General features: G+C 39.3%; 1 protein-coding gene across 1 annotated transcript; it reads left to right on the top strand.

The window, feature by feature from the left end:
* The first annotated feature begins 2924 nt into the window (after positions 1-2924).
* On the top strand, positions 2925-19140 carry NOL11 (nucleolar protein 11). Its single transcript, XM_016204685.2, has 18 exons — positions 2925-3065; positions 4393-4506; positions 4910-4966; positions 5991-6139; positions 8101-8158; positions 8702-8846; positions 10414-10608; positions 11849-11925; positions 13062-13185; positions 13845-13933; positions 15030-15104; positions 15558-15742; positions 15892-16017; positions 16169-16399; positions 16986-17064; positions 17566-17658; positions 18403-18510; positions 18680-19140. Exons 1-18 carry the CDS (start codon positions 2925-2927, stop codon positions 18794-18796), a joined length of 2163 nt encoding a protein of 720 aa, XP_016060171.2. The 3' UTR covers positions 18797-19140.
* Positions 19141-19968: the final 828 nt, after the last annotated feature.

Here is a 19968-nt window from a genome sequence, read left to right as displayed (position 1 = left end):
GTAAACAGGTATCAAATTGTTACGTTGTACACCTGACACGTTGTGTTATTAAGTGTTACACCCATAACAAAATAATTAATAAAACAAGCGCAGTATCTTCGAGGCACAGCAAAGTAAAGCATAATAAAACGAGGTGTGCCTGTTCACACAATAGTTTTCCAATCCTGGTCCTGCCCTTCGTTTTAGTCTTAGCTTTACAATTGAACACACAAATAGTAAAAAAAAAATTTTTTTAAATTTGAGATTCTAAAACTCTGGAAAACATACGTCAGAGCATCTTAGACCACAACTTCTGAATACTCTGAAGTCTCGGTGGAATATATATGTACCGCCCACCCTCTTTTCAGAATGGTCCTTCTAGAAATGTTCCTTTGGCAAAACACTTACTACATCCCACTGGCGCAAGCCACCAACTGTCACCCTTCCAGGAAACGTCCATAGCGGGTAACAGTCCCCCTTTTGAACGTGGCCGGGTGTCCTTTCCTACCCGTTATATAATTAGACTTGTTCGCTGTATATTTATCACCTGATTCTATTCTAGGAATTGAATGTGAGAGGCGGTATCTTCCCCTGTCTTCACAGCTAGGCAGCCAAGCAGCATGAACATGACAGTCAATCCAGACAGGACGCCACAGCTCCCAGTGAAACCACAGGGTCACAGCTGCCTTGGAAGACCAGCCCTTACGCGTCTCTAACCAGTGATGAAGAGCCAGGCCCACTCTCACATCAGTGTTTCTCCCTCTCTCTCCTCTCCTCTCCCTTCCTCTCTCTCTCAAATCAATAAAAGTATGTCCTTGGGTGTGGATTAAAAAAAAAAAAAAAACTTGCCCTGGCTGGTGTTGCTCAGCGGTTAGAGCATCTGCCGGAGCACCGAAGGGTCGCAGGCTTGATCCCCTGCCTGGTGGGGGCTCATTTGGAAGGCAACTGATGTGTCTCTCTCACATCAATGTTTCTCTCTCTCTCTCTCTTCCTCTCTCTCCCCCTCCCTCCCTCCTTTCCACTCTCTCTAAAAATAATCAATGGAAAAAATATCCTCAGGTAGGGATTAAAATAAACGAAAAAACTTAGAAAAAGAGCCAGGCCCTGTTCTTGCCCATTGACCTCCACAGATGCATCTTGGAAGTGGAACATTTTGCTCCACTCTGATCTTAGGCCTGTTGCTGAAGACTCTTAGTTCCGTTGCTACAGCTGGTGGCCTTCCAAAAAGGACCGCAATCTCTCCTAATAGTTTACCAAACTTTAGACTCAAATTTACAGTCGGATATGCAAAGTACAGGGCCAGCTTTCTTAGCCAGGAGGTCTTGCTTTGTCTCAGTGGATCAAGTGCATGTCCCATTTATTACAAAGGCTGGCCATAGAAATGTGATTTTAGTTAACGAAGCCACAGTAAACTCTATGGATCAGACACAACTCCTGGTGCCAAGAATGCAAAGATGTGACGCGATTCGTTCTATCACACGGCACGTTTTCACCCAGTTCCTACTGCTTGCTAGGAAATGGGGGTGGGTGCAGAGGTGAACCTGACGGGAAGGAGCAGAAGTCGGGGGGCGTCCTGAACTATGGGCAATATGCGCCAAACAAGGCCCGAACCGCAGAGAAGCTGCTTTAACTATGCTGGAGGAAAAGGAAGATTTCACAGAGGCCAAGAGGTCAAAGTCACAATCTCACAGTACTTCTTTTTCCCCTAAAAAAGGGACCACAAATTCAAATTTCTTGGTTATGTTGAGAAACAAAAGTCTTGTTAGTCTCATCAAGGATTTACAGCATCCAAGTCCATCAAGCTAGCCGAGTATTTTCTCCACTGAGCACTGTTGTGGCCGCGAGGAAACTGCACACACAGGAGGCTGCTGAATCTCAGCCGAGCTGGAGGCATTTTGCCCTGGGACGTAACTGCCCACGTAGGGGGTCTCCCTGAGAGAATGCAGGATTTACCTTTTCATTTAGGTTTGTGGGTTTTTTTACATTATTGATTGAAGAAGTCACGTTTGTCTTAGGACTCTCTCCCAGAAAGGAAATCTTGCCAAAAACTGCCCCCAAGGACCTTCAACTCCACCATCTTCATTATATAAACTTGAATTTCCTATAAGCTAGAGCATCGATTTTCAACAGAATTTTTAAAACACTAAACAGCTGACTATTTAGTCAAGGGCACTGACCGCTTTTCCCTTCGATTGGCAAATAAAATTAAAAAAAAAAGACAACAGCCAACATAATAGCCATCCAGTGTGAACGGATCAGAAATTATATCTATTTTTTTTGTCCGATTGGCAAAAAAACTATTTTTGGTTGTGCCGCAGAATTTGAACAATTGGTCTGTGCGCCATGAGACGAGGGCTGGGCATCACCGAGCGCGCTCCTCGCCTGGCGCGCGGAACAGCCGCCCGGGCGCCTCCGAGGCCCGAGCGCAGCGCAGCCCCGGCGACCGCGCCGCAGCCGGGCAGCAGGGGGCGCACGCACTTCCCTCGGGTCCAGCGCGTTCCTAAGAATTTCTCGGAAGCGCTTTTTTTTCGTTTGGCACGCTATCCCATCACGTTGTGGCAGGAATTCCTAGAGAGTTCGCTTAAAATAAAAAAAAAATCTAATTTATAGTCGGCCCCCTTGCCACGCCCACCCTTCCGCTCCCCGACGGCGGCGCCGACTCTCTACGGAACAGGTAAGCGGTTCCCCGCCCCTTCTCCGCCACCAGAAAACATCCGGGACTCGCTGGGGCGTGGCCTGGGAGGTGGAGTCCGCCGCAAGCTCCAGGCCCCGCCCACCCGCGCAGCACGCCCGCCACGCCCGCCACGCCCGCCACGCCCGCCACGCCCGCCAGAGGTCGCAGGCTCCCGGAGCAGGTTTCTCTCTTGGTGTGTCTCCTGGTTCTCGCGAGAGAAAGCGCGAAGCCTGCCGGGAGGGAGGCGCGGCGGTACTTAGCTTTGCCCAAGATGGCAGCCCTGGAGGAGGAGTTCACGTTGTCTGCGGTACCCTTAGGTGCCGGGCCTGACGGGCTCCTGGGCGTGGAGCAGTGCGACAAAACAGACCAGTTTTTGGTCACGGACAGCGGCAGGACCGTCATCCTCTATAAGGTGAGGGCAGTAGAATCGGAGCGCCCGGCTGCTGTCGCGCCAGCCCATTGCTGAGCGCGGAGCCGGAGCCTTGGGTCTCTCACGGCTTCAGAAAAAAAGATCGTGGAGCGGGTTTAGCGGAAAGCCGGCTTGGCTTCTCCGGAACGCTGAAGGAAGTGTAGAAGATGATTTGGTGGTTTTCCTGCAGAGAGGCATGTTTCCGTGTTTCAGGCTGCCGGGCGTCTACGTGCACGTGGACTAGACTCGGAAAACAAACTTGTGCTTTTGCTTCGAAACTCCGGAGGTGGCCTTGCTAAGATCCCCTCCTGGGGTCTCTGGCACCCCATCTTCTCGCTGAAGAGTTTGAACGGAGATTGCTTGGGCGGGAGAGGATGACTGGCAGAGGGAACGGTTTATCCCTGTGTCCATCCACTTATTCCCTCGGAGGAGAGTTTTGTGGATTTTTTCTTTCTTAGTATCTTCATGGGGACCTTGATTACGAATAATCTGTTGCCAACTAAACTACACACCCTGGAAAATCCTGGAGTTGAGTCTGGGGGAATCTATACGCCCCGCCCCCTTTTCTTCCTAAAGCGCGAAGGCACAGCTTTCAGCCGCTTTCCTTTTAGTGATCTCTTACAAAATAATTCTTTTTCTTTTTTCTGAGCTGCTGAATATAGTTTTGCATGTCTTTAAGAAGTTAGGTAATGTACTTTGAAGTTTGGGGAACAGGTTGCAAACTGTTCCCTATGCTGTTTGCTTGTTTTGAGCCTTCTGAAGACACTTGGTTTTTACCTGGGCTGTCAAGCGGACTTAAGAGTTTGCAGTCCCTGCCTAGGAATACAGTGTCGGATTGAGAATGAGCCTAGCCCTACTTAATTTCCCATGCCTGTGTTCAAAGGCACAGTGGAATCAATTTTTTAAATGTACTATTGTTTATATTTTCATTTTAACTACTTTTAAAACGTATTTTATATTTTAGTTATGGTAAAATACACATACTGAAATGTACTGCTTTAAACCACCTTTTTAAAGCATACAGTTCAGATATTACGTACATTCACCTTGTTGGGCAGCCATCACCACCATCCGTGCCCAGAATTCATTTCATCTTGCAAATCTGAAACTTTGTACCTAGTAAACAATGACTCCCCATTCCCCCAACCCCTGGCAGCCACCATTCTGCTCTCTGTCTTAGGTGGAATCATACAGTATTTATATTTTTTTGTGACTACTTATTTTTTGTTTTGTTTAGGAAATTTGTTGAATACTGTCATTTTAGTTGTAAATTTTATTGCTTTTATAGTCAGAAATTGACTTTTTGAATATCGTATGTTAATTTTACTAGGTTTCTGATCAGAAACCTTTGGGGAGCTGGTCGGTGAAACAAGGTCAAACTATAACATGTCCAGCTGTGTGCAACTTTCAAACTGGAGAGTATATTGTTGTACATGATAACAAGGTAAGTTTTAAAACTTTTATATATATATATCACAAAATGTTGACATCACATGATCTCGCTCATACATGGAATCTAAAGAACTTAATAAACTGATGAACAGAGTAGATTCAATGACATGGAAGCATAGATGAGACTGACGAATGTCAGAGGGATGGAGGGGGAGAGAGTAACCAAAGAATTTATATGCATATATGCACAACCCAAGGACACCTACAATGGTGGGGAGAGGGACTGGGGAGGGGGGTGGGACGGGGTGGAACGGGTCATTGGGGAGAAAAAGGGACATCTGTAATATTTTAAACAAAAATAAAATTAAAAAAAAAATAGTTGATTTATTAACTCTGTTTTACTACATGTCAATGAAAATTGGGATACTTTTTTGACTTTTATGTTTTAATTTAAGGTTTTGAGATTGTGGACTAATGAAGATGTAAACCTGGATAAAGTATTTAAAGCTACAGTAAGTCTTTGGATTTCAGCATATTTATTAGCTTATTGGTGAGATGGAATAATTTGCGTTGCAGTAAGTTGTTTACCTTACTACATCTGTGAAAGTGAGAATAAAGCTTATAATTAGTTTTTCATTCTATTTATCTTACAAGTATATCTTGGTAACATGTCTCAGTTCATGAGTTCATGTTAGAAAATATAAACAATTCCTGAATGATAAGTTTGTAGTTATTTCCATGAGTTTAGATGTTTGTGGTGTGTCCCTTGGGAGAACAGATTCACTGTGCCACCTTTAAAATACGTAAATCCTGCAAGTTTTGTGCATTTTACATTAAAAGAGTGGCACATAAATGCATTAAAAAAGAACTGTGACTGTCTTTTTTACTAATGAAAGTGTATTAATTAACTTATTCTTACTTATAAAATGATCTCAAATTAGGTTAACCCATTTCTAAGTGCCTAACTCCGAATGTAATTGGCACATTTTAGAAGTGACTCATAATAGAGCTGATTCAGATATAATGCCAGTTGTTTCCTGGACCCTGAAACTCCTAGCCTGCTAATTGCTGTTTCCTGGCTCCATTCTTTTCATTTACCTTGCAGTAACACGGTCCTGAATTTTATACAATGGGGTTAACCTCTTTTCTTGGGCTTACAGGCTATAGTTGTAATTATGGCATCAGTCTTTAGCACCAGAGTCCCTTATAATTGCATTAGCGGCTTCATTTGTACCGCTCCTCACCTCCAGATTTGATTGTAGTACTCACAATGGAAGGATAAACCAAAAATGAATAAAAATAATTACTTTAGGGGGAGAGCAGAGGGCTGGGTAGACAGAGTAGGAGCAAAAGTCAGACTTCTGTATGTACTTTACGTTGTAGATTTGACTTTGAAACCATACATAGTTATGAAACAGAATTGAATCAAGATGAAAACAAATCAGTTCTTAAAAACAAGCCTTCTCTAAATATCTTTATTCTATTAGGTGGAAATTGGTTTGGAATAAAAATTAAAATGTTCTTACGTTCTTATAGTTGTCAGCTGAGGTATATAGGATACATTCAATACAAGGGACGGAACCCGTGGTGTTATTCAGGGAAGGTGCTGTTCGTGGTCTAGAGGCCTTGCTTGCAGAGCCCCAGCAGAAAATTGAATCTGTCATCTCTGATGAAGAAGTGATTAAGTAAGTTCTAATACTTGTAAGTGAATTTTTACCAAAATAAAAGTGCACTTTGCGTGTTTTTTATAACACTGATTGCTTTGTTGAAAAGCATTTTGGTTAGCCCTGGCTGGGTGGCTCACTTACCTAAAGCGTTGTCCTGTGGACCGAAGGGTTGCGGGTTCAATTCTCAGTCAGGGCACATGCCCAGGTTTCGGGTTTGACCCTTGGTTGGTGTGCATACAGGAGGCAACCAATGGATGTTTCTCTCTCACATCGATGTTTCTTTCTCTCCCTTCCTCTCTCTAAAATCAATAAAATCATATCCTCAGGTGAGGATTTTTTTTAAAAAGCATTTTGTTTATAAACATAAAAGCCTAATTCAAAACCATTTATAAGACCTTGGTCAAAATAAGATCTCTCAGAACCCTCTAGGGTGATAGATGATTGAGGAAACTAGGATCATAGGAGTCTTCTGATGCCAGAGAACTGGATGTTCAGTTATTTGAAGATGAAGTAGGTAGCCCTGCACACAAAATCTTTGTTTCTGTCATGTTGCCCTGACTACCATAGTCAGAACCCTTACCCCTGAGGCACTGTGCAGCTTGTTGGTAGTGAAATGATAGTGTTTGGAGCCCTCTGCTTTCCCAGATCCTGGAATAAAACTGGGGAAATGACGCACCCAAATGCTAGAAGGACATTTCATGACTTCATATTGCTCCAATCCCCATAATTTTAATACATTCCCTGTACAGTTAACTTGCTGCCTCTCCAGGTCCGCCTGAGTCAAACTAAACTAAAAGTCAAAGCAAAGACTTATACTTAGTGACCATGTGGACAATGACCAGTTAGCTGTATCTTGGACTTCCCTTGATGCCTCTAAAGTGTGAGCAACTGGAAAAAAAGATACAGGTAGAGGGTCTGGGTTCTAATAGCCAAAACTGGCTGTGCAGCCTTGGTGACAAACGCTTGTCCTCTTGTGCCTCGGTTCCCACTGTTACTTTAAGAAGGCAATTGAGCCCGGCCGGGCGTCGCTCAGCAGTGGAGCCACGCGATTGGGATTTGATTTCTAGTCAGGGCACGTGCCCGGGTTGTGCCCGGGTTGCAGGCTCGATCCCCAGTTGGGGGCGTGCAGGAGGCAGCCCATCCATGACTCTCTCATCATGGATGTCTCTATCTCTCTATCTCTCTCCTTTCCTCTCTATGAAATCAATAAAGATATATTTTTTTAAAAAAGGTAGTTGAGATCCTAATGTTTTCCTCAAAATGCTTGTCCCAAAAGTGACTGTAAAAAAAAAGGTGGGGGTGGAGGGGTGTAGGCGCCAATTAGTTTGGGAAGTACTCCATTCTCTCACACCCCACTCCCCTTGGAAACTTTACAGTTCACATTATTGTCTTTAAGACTCTGGGAAGTTCAGCAATTTGCATTTAATCAAAAAGGCATTTGACAAGAGAAATACCTACTAATTCTCTATGGTGTATACAGGGTGGGGCAAAAGTAGGTTTATAGTTCATATGGAAAATAATACAATAATAGTAAAAGAATAAACTTTCACATACCCACAACTGTAAACCTACTTTTCCTCACCCTGTAGTTTGGAACACTAAATTAAAAAACAATTTTTTTTAATGTGTCTTTATTTATTTCAGAGAGGAGAAGGGAGAGGGAAAGAAAGAGATAGAAGCATCAGTGATGAGATAGTCATTGATTGGCTGCCTCCTGCATACCCCTTATAGGGGATCGAGCCCACAACACAGATATGTGCCCTGACCAGGAATCAAATCAAGATCTCCTGGATCATAGGCCGATGCTCAACCGCTGAGCCGTGCCAGCCGGGCTGGAACACTGAATTAAGTGTTCTCTTATATCTCTCTGGCTCTAAAAAATACATAATAAAAAAGACATTTTCTTAAATTTAGATTGATGGTATATTTCTCTCAACTGGTGATTTGGTATTTTATACTTTTTATTTTTATTTTTTTAGGTGGACAAAGTTTTTCATGGTATTTAGGCATCCTGCTTTAATCTTTATTACTGAAAAAGTAAGTGATATCTCTAATTCTGGGACCATTATGTGTGACATTTTAAAAATCACATTATTTTTATTTAATTTTTTTACTATATCTTTTATTTCAGAGAGAGGAAAGGTAAGGGAGAGAAAGAGAGAGAAACATCAATGATGAGAGTCATTGATCGGCTGCCTCCTGCACGCCCCTGACTGGGGATGGAGCCCGCAACCTGGGCATGTGCCCCGACTGGGAATCGAACCCCAATCGCCTGGATCCTAGTTCAACGCTCAACCGATGAGCCATACCCGGCCAGGCAAAATCACATTATTTTTAAAACTAAAATTGGACTTCAGTATTTCTCTCAGAAGATTTTTTATTTTGTATCTTTTAAATTCTAAAAAGCCTCCTGGCTATATTTCTACTCCTAACTGAAATATTTTATATTTTAAATTAATTGGACAAGATGTTTTTAAGCAGCCACTGAAGTAATGAGAATGGGGAAATAACTAGTTTTAACATTTAAATATAGTTGGCTGAAATGAGAATATTTCTAAAACAAAATAACCTGTTTTGCAGCATGGAAATTACTTTGCTTATGTACAAAAGTTTAACTCACGTGACTTAAGCAAATACACACTGTTACTTGGACAAGAAGAAAAATCTGATATACAGAGTTTTAGTGCATCTGTGGATCGGAAATTCATCTCTTTGATGTCATTAAGTAAGTATTTTTCTTTAGGTTTACAGTGATTGTAAGTGGAACAATACTACTGGATCGGATTTGTTTTTGCAGTTTTCTGTTGTGGCACTTCCCGTTGCATGTTTCCTTACAAGCTTTATGCCTTTGCTTTTTGCACTTTGCCATGTCTGGTCATGGTTATTCTCTGCAGATAACTTTTATGTCTTGAAATTTATCACAAGCAAAAAAAATAATATAACATTAACAAAAAAGGAAAAATTACTTTTAATCTTTATCATGATAAGACCAGGTTCTTGGATATAATTAGTGAACCATAAAATATCTAAGGTTGTTATTAAATGGCCTCTCCATTCCTTTTTTCCAATCTTAAGATTTACTGTGATGGAGACAGGCGTGTATAAGGAGACTAACAAAGCACTCTTGGCCTGAGCCAACCAGTGTTTTACAGATATTTTTATTTTTTATTTTATTTTTTTAATATATATTTTTATTGATTTCAGAGAGAGGAAGGGAGAGAGAGAGAGAGAAACATCAATGAGAGAGTCATTGATCAACTGCCTCCTGCACGCCCCCAACTGGGGATCGAGCCCACAACCCAGGCATGTGCCCTGACCAGCAATCGAACCGCGATTGCCTGGATCCTATTTCACTGCTCAACTGCTTAGCCACGCCCGGCCGGGCTTGCAGATATTTTTAATGCCTTGGAGTTTACCTCTATGTAATGGTCTCAACTATAACCCCAGTGTTATGCCTGGGGCAGGGGGTGCCTTTGTGGTACCCTCTCCCCCCCCTACATTTTTTGGCTTCTTTTAAAGTTGTTTTAAGAAGGTTAAGGGGGGAAACGAGCAATATTTAGGAAACATATACATATTATTGCAATTAAAAATCTTTGTGAAGTTTTTCAGTTTGCAAATGTTGGCAATGGTTATTAAGAAAAATGCTTCCATCATTTATCATATCTAGAAGGTCATTGGAATCTGTTTAATGCCTTTGCTTGACAGGGACTGGTTTTCTCAAACCTATAAGACATATTTTTTAAATAGAAGTTTGCAAGTTATATTTTAGCTTATTGAACATTGAAGTAGGGATTCTGAACCAGAGGGTCATAAAAATCTTCCTGTAACATACCTAGAACTACAGGGAATTGCCAAAATTCAGTTGACCAAGAAAAACAGCAGTTTCATATGGTTTTCAGGGAGATGGTGTAACAAGAAATGTGATGTATAGACTAGAATGCTAATTAATTTCTAAGTGAGAAATGTATCCTTTCAGTGACTAGATTGTCTGTATCCCTCATAGTCCCCTTTCATATTTTATTACAGGTATTTACCGTTTTTATTTCTTGGCTATTATGACATTTCTTAGTAAGATTTTTATTGATGATACTCCTCCCTCCATTTTAAGTTTATAGTGTATTCTTTAAGTGAAAGCATAGAGTGACGTGATTGTTATATTTGTTTATTTTTCTGGTTGGAGCTTGTATCAAATTGGTAAAATCTTATAAACAACCTAGTACATACGCTTAACTATAACAGGTATAGAACTGTTCTTTACCTAATATTGAACAACAAATACTTGTTTTCATCAGGCTCTGATGGGTGTATATATGAAACCTTGATACCAATACATCCGAGTGACTCAGAAAATAATCAAAATCAGAGGGTAGTTAGATCACTGTTGCTCAAGACTGTAGTGTCTGGAAATGCTCGAAATGGTGCTGCGCTCACTGTCCTGGATCAAGATCACGTAGCCGTCCTGGGACTACCACTGCCAGCTTCTAAGGGTAACTGAAATCCAATCAATAAGCAGTCCTTTGGATTTTTTCTTCAAGGTGTACCTTTTAGTGTGTGTCCCCCCCATTTACTTGTTACTACCCTGATTCATTCTTTATAGGTCTTTGATTTCATCTTGGATTTGTTAATCTTTCTAAAACATTTCCTTGTATCACTCTTTGCTCATGACTAATGTCTTAAAGAAATAAAAACTGCAGATGTTGATGCCAGCCCTTAGGCATTTGAAACATTGGTAAGCCTTTCCCTAAAGGCTAAATTCATAGCTTGGCACATTTACACAGAGTAGAAATCCACTGGACTTGGACAGCCTGAAATTTGGGGACTCCTAGCTTGCTTTTTTGTCTCTATCATTTCAGAACAGGATTATCCTCATCACCTCACCTCCAAACACCCCTCCAGTGCACACAGACTTGGAGTCTGTCATGAAAGACACAGTTGTTCCTGGCCAGTGCAAGACTGGGGTCACTCAGCCTACACTATAAAACTCAGAATCTCTTGTTTAGCTTTCAGGTCTCCTCCCATTCTAGACCCCATGCCCTTTCCCATCTCTTGTCCTGACTTCAGAGCAAGAACCCTCTGCTTTATTCGGGCCAGGCTCCCTGTTGACTACCAACATGATAGGACCATCCATACCTGTGTGCTTTGTTCTTAGTTTCTCTTACTCATAGGAGCTACTGGTGATAGCATAGCTGTGTGCCAGGCACTTTACTTAAATTATCTCATTATTTGTATCATGTTGTCCTCCTGTTATAATCCCTATTTCACAAGTCAGGAAACAAAGGTGTTGGGTGACTAAGCAGTGAACTAGGATTCAGCTCAAGCAGGTTGACACTGTTGTGCCATGTGCCTCACCCCTCTTAAGTCCTGGCTCTAAAAACCCCAATAACCACTCTTAGAATTTTACCTTACCTGAGATATCATAGAGACCTTTTTATATCAGCATATTGTTATTGTTAAGACTTTTTTTAGGCAGTTAAAGGCTCAGCAAAATCGAGGGGAAAGAACACAGATGTCTTATATATGCCCTGCCCCCACACATGTCCATTTCTCCTTTTCGTGAGGTCTAATTCCTTTGAATTTCTGTGGCAGTCACTGTTGTCATTACTCTTTTTTATACTTAATAAAGCAGGACTTGTGTGTTTAACTGTGACTCTCACGTTGTTCCCCAACAATGCATTATATACTTATTTATTGTTGGGACTTATTCTGGATTTCTCTCTTCTTTTATAGAATGCCTCTCCATATGGAACACAAAATTTCAAACACTGCAGATTTCAAAAGAATTGCCACAGGGTACCAGTGGTCAAGTAAGTTTTTGCACTTGGAGATTTTTTTCAAACTCAGTTATTTTTGTGCCTAATGAAAAGACCTTTTTGATCTAAATATTTTGGCAGTTTTTGATTAAAGTAAGTTGAGAAATGTTTTTTTACCTGAAAGATTATTTTTAACTTGGCTGTTTTATAGTTTCTTTATATGAGACTGAATTGTAGCTAGTTTTAGTCATTAGAGAGAGCGGTTAGCTGGTCAATAAAAGAACTTTGGTTTTAGCTGCTCGTTCGTTGATTTGGTCTTTTTCTGTTTGTATTTTGAACTATACCCTGTTATAGTTCAAAACATATACCCTGTTATATGTTGCTTTTCCTAATAAATTAGTCTCTTAGTTTATATGTTAAACAATATCCTGGAGTTACATAGGAACACTCAAAGAATTACTATTTAAAAAGACTAGACTGTAAACTTCCTGAGGCAGGGTCCTTGTTTCTTCTCCGTTGTGTCCAGTGTCTAGCAAAAGTGTTCAGTGAGTACAGGTTGTTTAATAAATGAATATTCACACGTACATCAGTATAATAGGATTTATTGATAATTGTAGTTATAGAATGAGGAGACTAGATCTCTCAGCACACAATGTAATTCTAATTTATTTAAACATAATTTTAATCAAATTAACCACTCACAGTTTCACTGCTGTAACGAAGTTAGTTTTGATTCCCATGTTCCTTTGAGCTTTTTGTTGATATACCTGTTTCATTTTTACAGCTTTACAATTGAAATCATTAGATTCTGTTAAATACTACCTTTTTTACTTACTACATCATTACAGTGTGCCCATGTTACAATAAACTTGGTAATTATCATGTTAATAGATGTGTAATAGTGACAGTATTAAACACTTAATGTATACATTGATCAGGTTTTTATGAGTCGATAGTATCTTTTAAATTTTATGCTTCATTCAGACCTAGGCAAAAATAAGAGCTATGTGAACCTACCCAATTAATAAGTTGTACATGAGATTATTCTGGAAAGTTGCTCAATTTTATCATGTCCTTTTGTGTTTTATTAAGATTGCTGACACCATAAGTTGTTATAAGTCATATGACTTTGTTGAATCAGATCATAGAAGAGGAAAAAATGATTACATTTTTGATAACTTTTTTTGTAGCTCTGGTATTATGGGGAACATTTGTTTATGCTACATGGAAAATTTCTCACAGTGATTCCATACAAGTGTGCAGTCTCGTCATTAGCGGGTGCCCTTGGAAAACTCAAGCATAGTCAAGATCCAGGTAGGAACTTATTAGTTTGTTTTGTTACTATAAACCATTTTTTTAACTTACAGTTTGATATGTAGATTTCTACAACCATCAATTTATAGAGCCTGTTCTTATTGTTTAAATTTGCCACTGATTATTGACATATCCTTGACCCAAGTGGCTCAGCGGTTGAGCATCGACCTATGATCTAGGAGATAGCTGTTCAATTCCTGGTCAGGGCACATGCCCTGGTTTCGGGCTCGATCCCCAGTGGGGGGGCATGCAGGAGGCAGCTGATCAATGACTTTTACATCATTGATGTTTCTATCTATCTCCCTCTCCCTTCCTCTTTCTGAAATTAATAAAGATATATTTAAAAAAAAAAAAGAAAGCTACACAGTGGTTTTGAATTCCAGTGTTCTGATGTTTGGGTCAGTGAGAGAGTCCCCCAGATAAAATGATTAATGCCTCTGCCCGCCCTCGTTTACCAATGGTCTCATCAGTTGGCTTAATGTTGCTGGGCGCATAGACTTTTATTTTACTATACTGTGACTTACTGATCTGGGGTTAAATGGACTTTAAAGCCTCTCTTGAATTGTGTGTGAGTGGTTGTTTTGTTGTTGTTCTTTGATTGTTTGGGTAAATACCTAGGTCAAAGAATTCTAGAAATTGTGTATTATGTATCTTCTTAGGCACTCACGCTGTGCCTCATTTTGTAAATTGGGAAACCTGCCAGGAATGTGGACTTGGATACCAGAACTCAGAGCCGTCGAAGAGAATTGTAAGTTTGGTAGTCAAATACAAATATTAGTGGAAATATTATAAAATGGAAAAAGGCTGAATTTTAATGATTCATATCTATACAACTCTCAACAGCTTTGATCTTATTTACAAGGCAATTTAAATCTTGAACTTGGTAACCCGATAGCATTTATCCAAAAATGACACACGTAGTCTAGTACTTAATTTTTATGGGCATGTTTTTGGGTAAGATCCAGGTGTCAAAATTGACCAATTCACAATTAGTAGTAATATTTCCTGAGTATAAAGATTTTATTTTGTGCCCGGCCGGGCGTGGCTCAGCGGTTGGGATCCAGGTGATCAGGGTTCGATTCCCAGTCAGGGCACATGCCCAGGTTGTGGGCTCGATCAATCACTCTCTCATCATTGTTTCTCTCTTTCTCTCCCCCTCTCCTTTCCTCCCTCTGAGATCAATAAAGATATATTTTTTAAAAAAGATTTTATTTTGTGTTTAAAAAACAAAAAACTACCCTGGCTGGGTTTCTCTGTTGGTTAGAGCATCCTCCTGAGGTTATGAGTTCAATGCCTGTTCAGGACATACATACAAGAGGCAACCAGTAAAGGTATAAATGAGTGGAACAACACATTGATGTCTCCTCTCGCCTCCCCCTCCCCTCTCCCTCTCCCCCTCTCCGCTCTCCCTCTCCTCTCTCCCCCTCCCTTCTCTTCTTCTCTCTAAAGTCAATAAATAAAATATTTTTAAAATAAAAACATGTTAAAGACATTTAAGGTAAAAGTTGTGCCCGGCCAGGCGTGGCTCAGCGGTTGAGCGTCGACCTAGGATCCAGGCGATTGCGGGCTCGATCCCCAGTTGGGAGCGTGCAGGAGGCAGCCGATCAATGACTCTCTCATCATTGATATTTCCATCTCTCCCTCCTTTTCTCTCTCTGAAATCAACAAAGATATATTAAAAAAAAAAAAGTTGAAATAAACCCGCTTTTCACTGTAACAAAATTAAACTATTAAAGAAACCTTTGTGATTAGAATGTGAGTTTGCTAGTCTCTCTATATTCTTCTAAATGTGTGTTGGAGCTTTTGTATTGTTTTGAGACCCTGATCAACTTACTTAATTACAGTTAAGGAGAAGGAAAATTGAAGCAAATGCACAACCAGAGGTTCCAGCGTCCAAACAACTTTTATCAACCATAAAGGTAAGTGAAAAAATATTAGAAATAAGGAAAATCAACTCAAGTGATTAAAAAAAATCCTATTTACTTTCTTACTCTCTTATTTTTATGATAATTTTTATAGCTGTAGTTAACTTTTGTATCGTATCTTAAGGTTGTCAGAGTGATCTAATACTTTGGCTTATTTGACTCACTAAGCATTTTGTGTGACAGTGGTTCCCTCATTAATATCTCATTCAACTTTGCATTGAATATGTTTGTAATTTAGCCTCCTAAAAATTTTGAATTCTAAACCCTTCAGATGTGTTTTTTTTTTTCCTTTGCCTTTTGTCTTTTGGCAGCAAATTGTGGTGTCAACCCAGTTTCACGGGAATGCATGAATGCTGTTTAGTGACATAAGAAAATGCCGAGCTAGGAAACTTAAGTTTACAATGACATTAATGTTCTAGACTAAACTCTTTACTTCTGGCCTTTTAGAAAGATTCAGAAAAACACATTGAAATAGAACTACGTAAATTTTTGGCTACTAAGCGGACACCTGATTTTCATACTGTTATTGGGGACGTAGTGATAGGACTTCTGGAAAGATGTAAAACAGAGCCATCGTTTTATCCCCGGAACTCTCTGATGCAGCTTGTCCAAATGCGTGTGCTTTCTTACAGGTAAACATTTGTACACCAAGTTTTGTGCATAACTTTTTTTGACCTTGTTTTTTACAGTTCTGATTTTCATACTCTGAAAAAGCTTATAAATTATTTGCAGTTGAGATTTTTCTTAATACACAAAGATGATACATGTTTTCTTTTCTTAGCTTGTGCCCCGGCTTAATGGAGGTTGCCTTAGAAAGGACAGATGTACAGATGTTACAGCTCTGTCTACAGCAGTTCCCTGACATTCCTGAAGCAGTCACGTGTGCTTGCTTAAAAATATTTTTGAGGTAAGTTAGAAGCTGATAGTCTTTTTCCTTCACTGCATTTTTAATCTATTATGTTACTTGATTTCTAAAACTTTGAATGCTTAGGAAATGAAAATTTTTCCATTAAGATCAAAGAGTAATAAGACTTTCTTGCTCTCAATTAACATGATAGCATTGGTGATGACAGTCTTCAAGAAACAGATGTCAATATGGAGTCAGTTTCTGACTACAGTGATGTTGTCCAAGATGAGAAGATGGAAGAGCAAACTGGAATTCTTCAAAATGGCTTCAGTCCTGAAGAAGAAAACTGCAGTAACTGTGATAAAGAGTTAAACGAAAAGCCTCAGAACACAGTAGAGGAGACCACTTCGTGCCCTGTGATACCAAAAAGAGCAGCTCTGCTGTATCCTTTGAAACAGTTTCCCTTGTATTCTCCCTTTTGGGGGGTATAGTCAAATGCCCAGCAATAGCTAAGGAGTAATTAGATAATTTAAAGTGTTGGGGGGTTTTGGTGTGGTTTTTTTTCTTTTTAATTTTTTTAAAACTTGATTTTAGAGAAAGAGAAAGAAACATCAGTTTGTTGCTCCACTTATTTATGCACTCATTGGTTAATTCTTGTATGTACTAGGGCTCCAACCCGCAACCTTGGCATGTCAGGATGATGCTCTAACCAACTCACCTACTTGGCCAGGGCGGATTTTGTTTTTCTTAAAGTTTTGGCTTAAAAATGGGTTATATTCATTGCTACATTGAAACAACTTACTTAAACCTGTTACTTATGTAAGAAGCTATACTGAGGTAGAGCCTCTGTCAATCTAAAGTTGGTATTCTAAATAAATACCAATCTTGAGTGATCAGTGGTAGAACTCTTACAGGAAAGTAAAAATGGCATATAAATTTTTTAAAATGATTAGAAAAGGAAATTATTCATAATTTTGGTAGAAAAGTTCTCATTTATTGGCATAAGATTTTCCTTTATTCCTAAGTAGAAATGCAATTCTTCATTCAGCATATAGTGAAACATTTCTTCTGCCTCACTTGAAAGACATCCCAGCACAACATATCACTGTAAGTGTTCTTAGGAATCCTATAGAATCTTATCTCTGGTTTAAATTTGTGGCTTCATTCTAACCAGCTTTTAGGGTGTTAGAAAGGTTATCAACTTCATGTGAACAAGAGGAACGTTTCCCAGCCCTTATTGTGAAAATTGTGCTTAGGAGACTAGAGAGACTTCCGGTTGGCAGACCTTGGCGTGGTTCTGATGCCAAGCCTGAAGGCCAGGTGAATCCATCTAAGTTATAAATGAGTAGAAACTATAAAAAGAGTTTCCCAGAGAAGGATTCCCTGTTCTCAGCTTATTATTTATAAACAATAAGCTCCCTACCTACCCTCCCAAACCAGGCAAACTCCTTTCCTCATTGATAGCAGGGACTGCAGTTTTATTCATTTTTGTGTCCTCAGTCAAATTCAGTAGCCTCTTAAAAGTCCTTCCAGTCTTTTTGTTAGCTTTACATATAGAGAACATATCTCCATCGAAGTAATAAATTGTCCTTTTTCTTCCCCACCCAGCTATTTCTCCAGTATTTGTATTTCCTTTATTTGAAGTGTAGTGAAAATGCTACTATGACTCTTTCTGGAATACACCCTCCAACCCTGAACCAGGTGAGATTGCTTTTTTATTTTTATTTGGTGCTGGATAAAATCTGTTTAAAAAGTTTACATGTAGTGTCAGAAACGAATTCAGTAATCAATTTCTTGTCTCCTAGTCCATATGAACTTCCTCCGTCACCCTATATACAAACCACTGGAGTGGGAGGTCGAGAGGATCTTTCAGTTTGGTAGATAGATTTTTAAAGTTATAATTCTACACTAAAGAACTTAAATTTGTCTTTAATCCCTGACTCTTTATTGTGACCCTTTTCAAGAATTTCCTTAGCCTCATTTGAAGAGGGTGATAAGTATCCTCCTAATAATCTCTTAAGAATAAGAGAATGAAGCCCTGGCTGGATAGCTCAGTTGTTTAGAGGGTCATCCCAAGGTTGCGGGACCAGGGTCTCAGATTTGATTCCCGGTTAAAGACACCTGCCTGGGTTTCAGGTTTGATCCCCCGCCCTGGTCAAGGCTCGTACAGGAAGCAACCAATCGATGCGTCTCTCTCACATCGATGTTTCTCTTTCCTCCCACCTCCCTTTCACTATCTAAAAATCAATGGGAAAAATACCCTCAGTGAGGATTTTTAAAAAGCCTGTTTATATTGTTGAGAAATTTTTATCTCTAAAATTTTCAGATATTTGTAAGGAAGATTTATGTTTTCATAACTGTTTGATATAATCATGGATTTTGTTAAATGAATTAACCTAAAATTAAATTTAAAATCTTAACTTTACTTTTCCTGTTTACCTCTAGATTATGGATTGGATATGCCTACTTCTAGATGCTAATTTTACTGTTGTGGTAATGATACCAGAAGCAAAAAGGCTACTGTTAAGTCTTTACAAGTTTGTGAAATCTCAGGTGTGTGATTATTTGATATATACTAAATTCTGTTTTTACCCAGGTATCACCTAAATTATAATTGATTCTTAAATTTTTTTCATGGAATAGTTATAAGTAATCATTGAGGGCTTATGCATACGTAGAAGTTTTAGTAAAAGTTATTTTACTATGAAACTTTTTCCTTTAGATATGCATTTGTTCCGAACTCAACAAGATTGAAGTAAGTTTTCGTGAGCTACAGAAATTGAATCAAGAAAAGAATAATAGAGAATTATATTCAATCGAAGTGCTGGAACTCTTCTGATACTATTAGTTCTCTCTCATAGACGTTTTATGAAGCTCTTTTAAAAGTGAATTCTTCCTACTCATCCAGGCAAGAGATATGTTTTGTTTGTGACTGTCTCAGTGACAAGAGAAATGTGTCAGAGAGTGCCTAGACCATCACTTATTGATGCTCCTAGGTTGGACTGCAGGTTTCATGCAAACCTATCCTAGTTTATGGACGTTGGTGGGGAAAGGTTCTGAAACTTTTAAAAAATGTGTAACTGAACTAATTTTAAGTAAACTTATTTGTGATACTTATAAAAGTCTAATTTCTTACCATGTGTTTTAAATCTTTTAATAAAAATATCACCATTGAAACAGTGATTGTAAGAAGAATGTAGTTTTGTCAGAGTTAGAAGCTGTCCCAGTTCATCTGTGCTCATGGTGACAGCAGAGGTCAGTTCCACACGCAGGTTGGGACTGTGCTTGGACAGGCACTTGCTATCTTTGACCATTGTTTCCTGTTCTTTACCTACTTCCACTAACCGTTTTTACCCACCTAGGCGCTGAACAATGCCTCTTTTTATACATTATCTCTCAGATTACCTCTCTCTTTAATTGATAATTTAGGTTATAAAAACATTACTGAATAGAAAAAAACAGTTTATTAGGACATATAGAGACTTTTTTAAAAAATTGAGATATAATTGACAAGAGACAGCTACAGACTGAGTTCTTCAAGGCAAGGCTGTGTCTTCCCTTTTCTTTACACTAAGCACAGAGCTGCTGACACATAATCGGTGTTCAGTAAATGATTACTCAATAAAGTTATTGAACAGTGAAGCCTATCTGTCCAACTATGGGGTAATAATCCTGAAGGTTTGCAATAGTTACTTTTTCTGGAAAGTAAATAACTCTGTTCACACATAGTGTATCGTCTACCTCTAGTCTTATTTTTTAAAACACTAAATTATATCTCAGTTGTGTTTCTGATTACATATAGTAACATCTATAAAGTAATAAAAAGAGTTGTTCTTTAGACTTAAGTTCTACATCTCGGAAATGATTTCCTGCTGTGAACTTTGTGTTCTGAGGGAGATGTAGACGTGGATTGTCATTACTACTTAAACTGGGCATTTGTTTGCTTTCTGTCTCCTTCCAAATGGAGTTTGTTGTGGTTCATGTATAAAATTTTAAAACTAAGATGGACTT

The sequence above is a fragment of the Miniopterus natalensis genome, chromosome 17 (assembly GCF_054644295.1).
Source record: "Miniopterus natalensis isolate mMinNat1 chromosome 17, mMinNat1.hap1, whole genome shotgun sequence".
Classification (NCBI taxonomy): Eukaryota; Metazoa; Chordata; class Mammalia; order Chiroptera; family Miniopteridae; genus Miniopterus; species Miniopterus natalensis.
This window is presented reverse-complemented; position numbering and strand designations above follow the sequence as displayed.

Coding starts and splice junctions, on each gene's coding strand:
- NOL11 (XM_016204685.2), top strand. CDS start 2,925: ATGGCAGCCCTGGAGGAGGAGTTCACGTTGTCTGCGGTACCCTTAGGT. Junction 15,105..15,557: donor AACTTTTATCAACCATAAAG/GTAAGTGAAAAA, acceptor CTGGCCTTTTAG/AAAGATTCAGAAAAACACAT. Junction 16,400..16,985: donor CCAAAAAGAGCAGCTCTGCT/GTATCCTTTGAA, acceptor ATTCCTAAGTAG/AAATGCAATTCTTCATTCAG.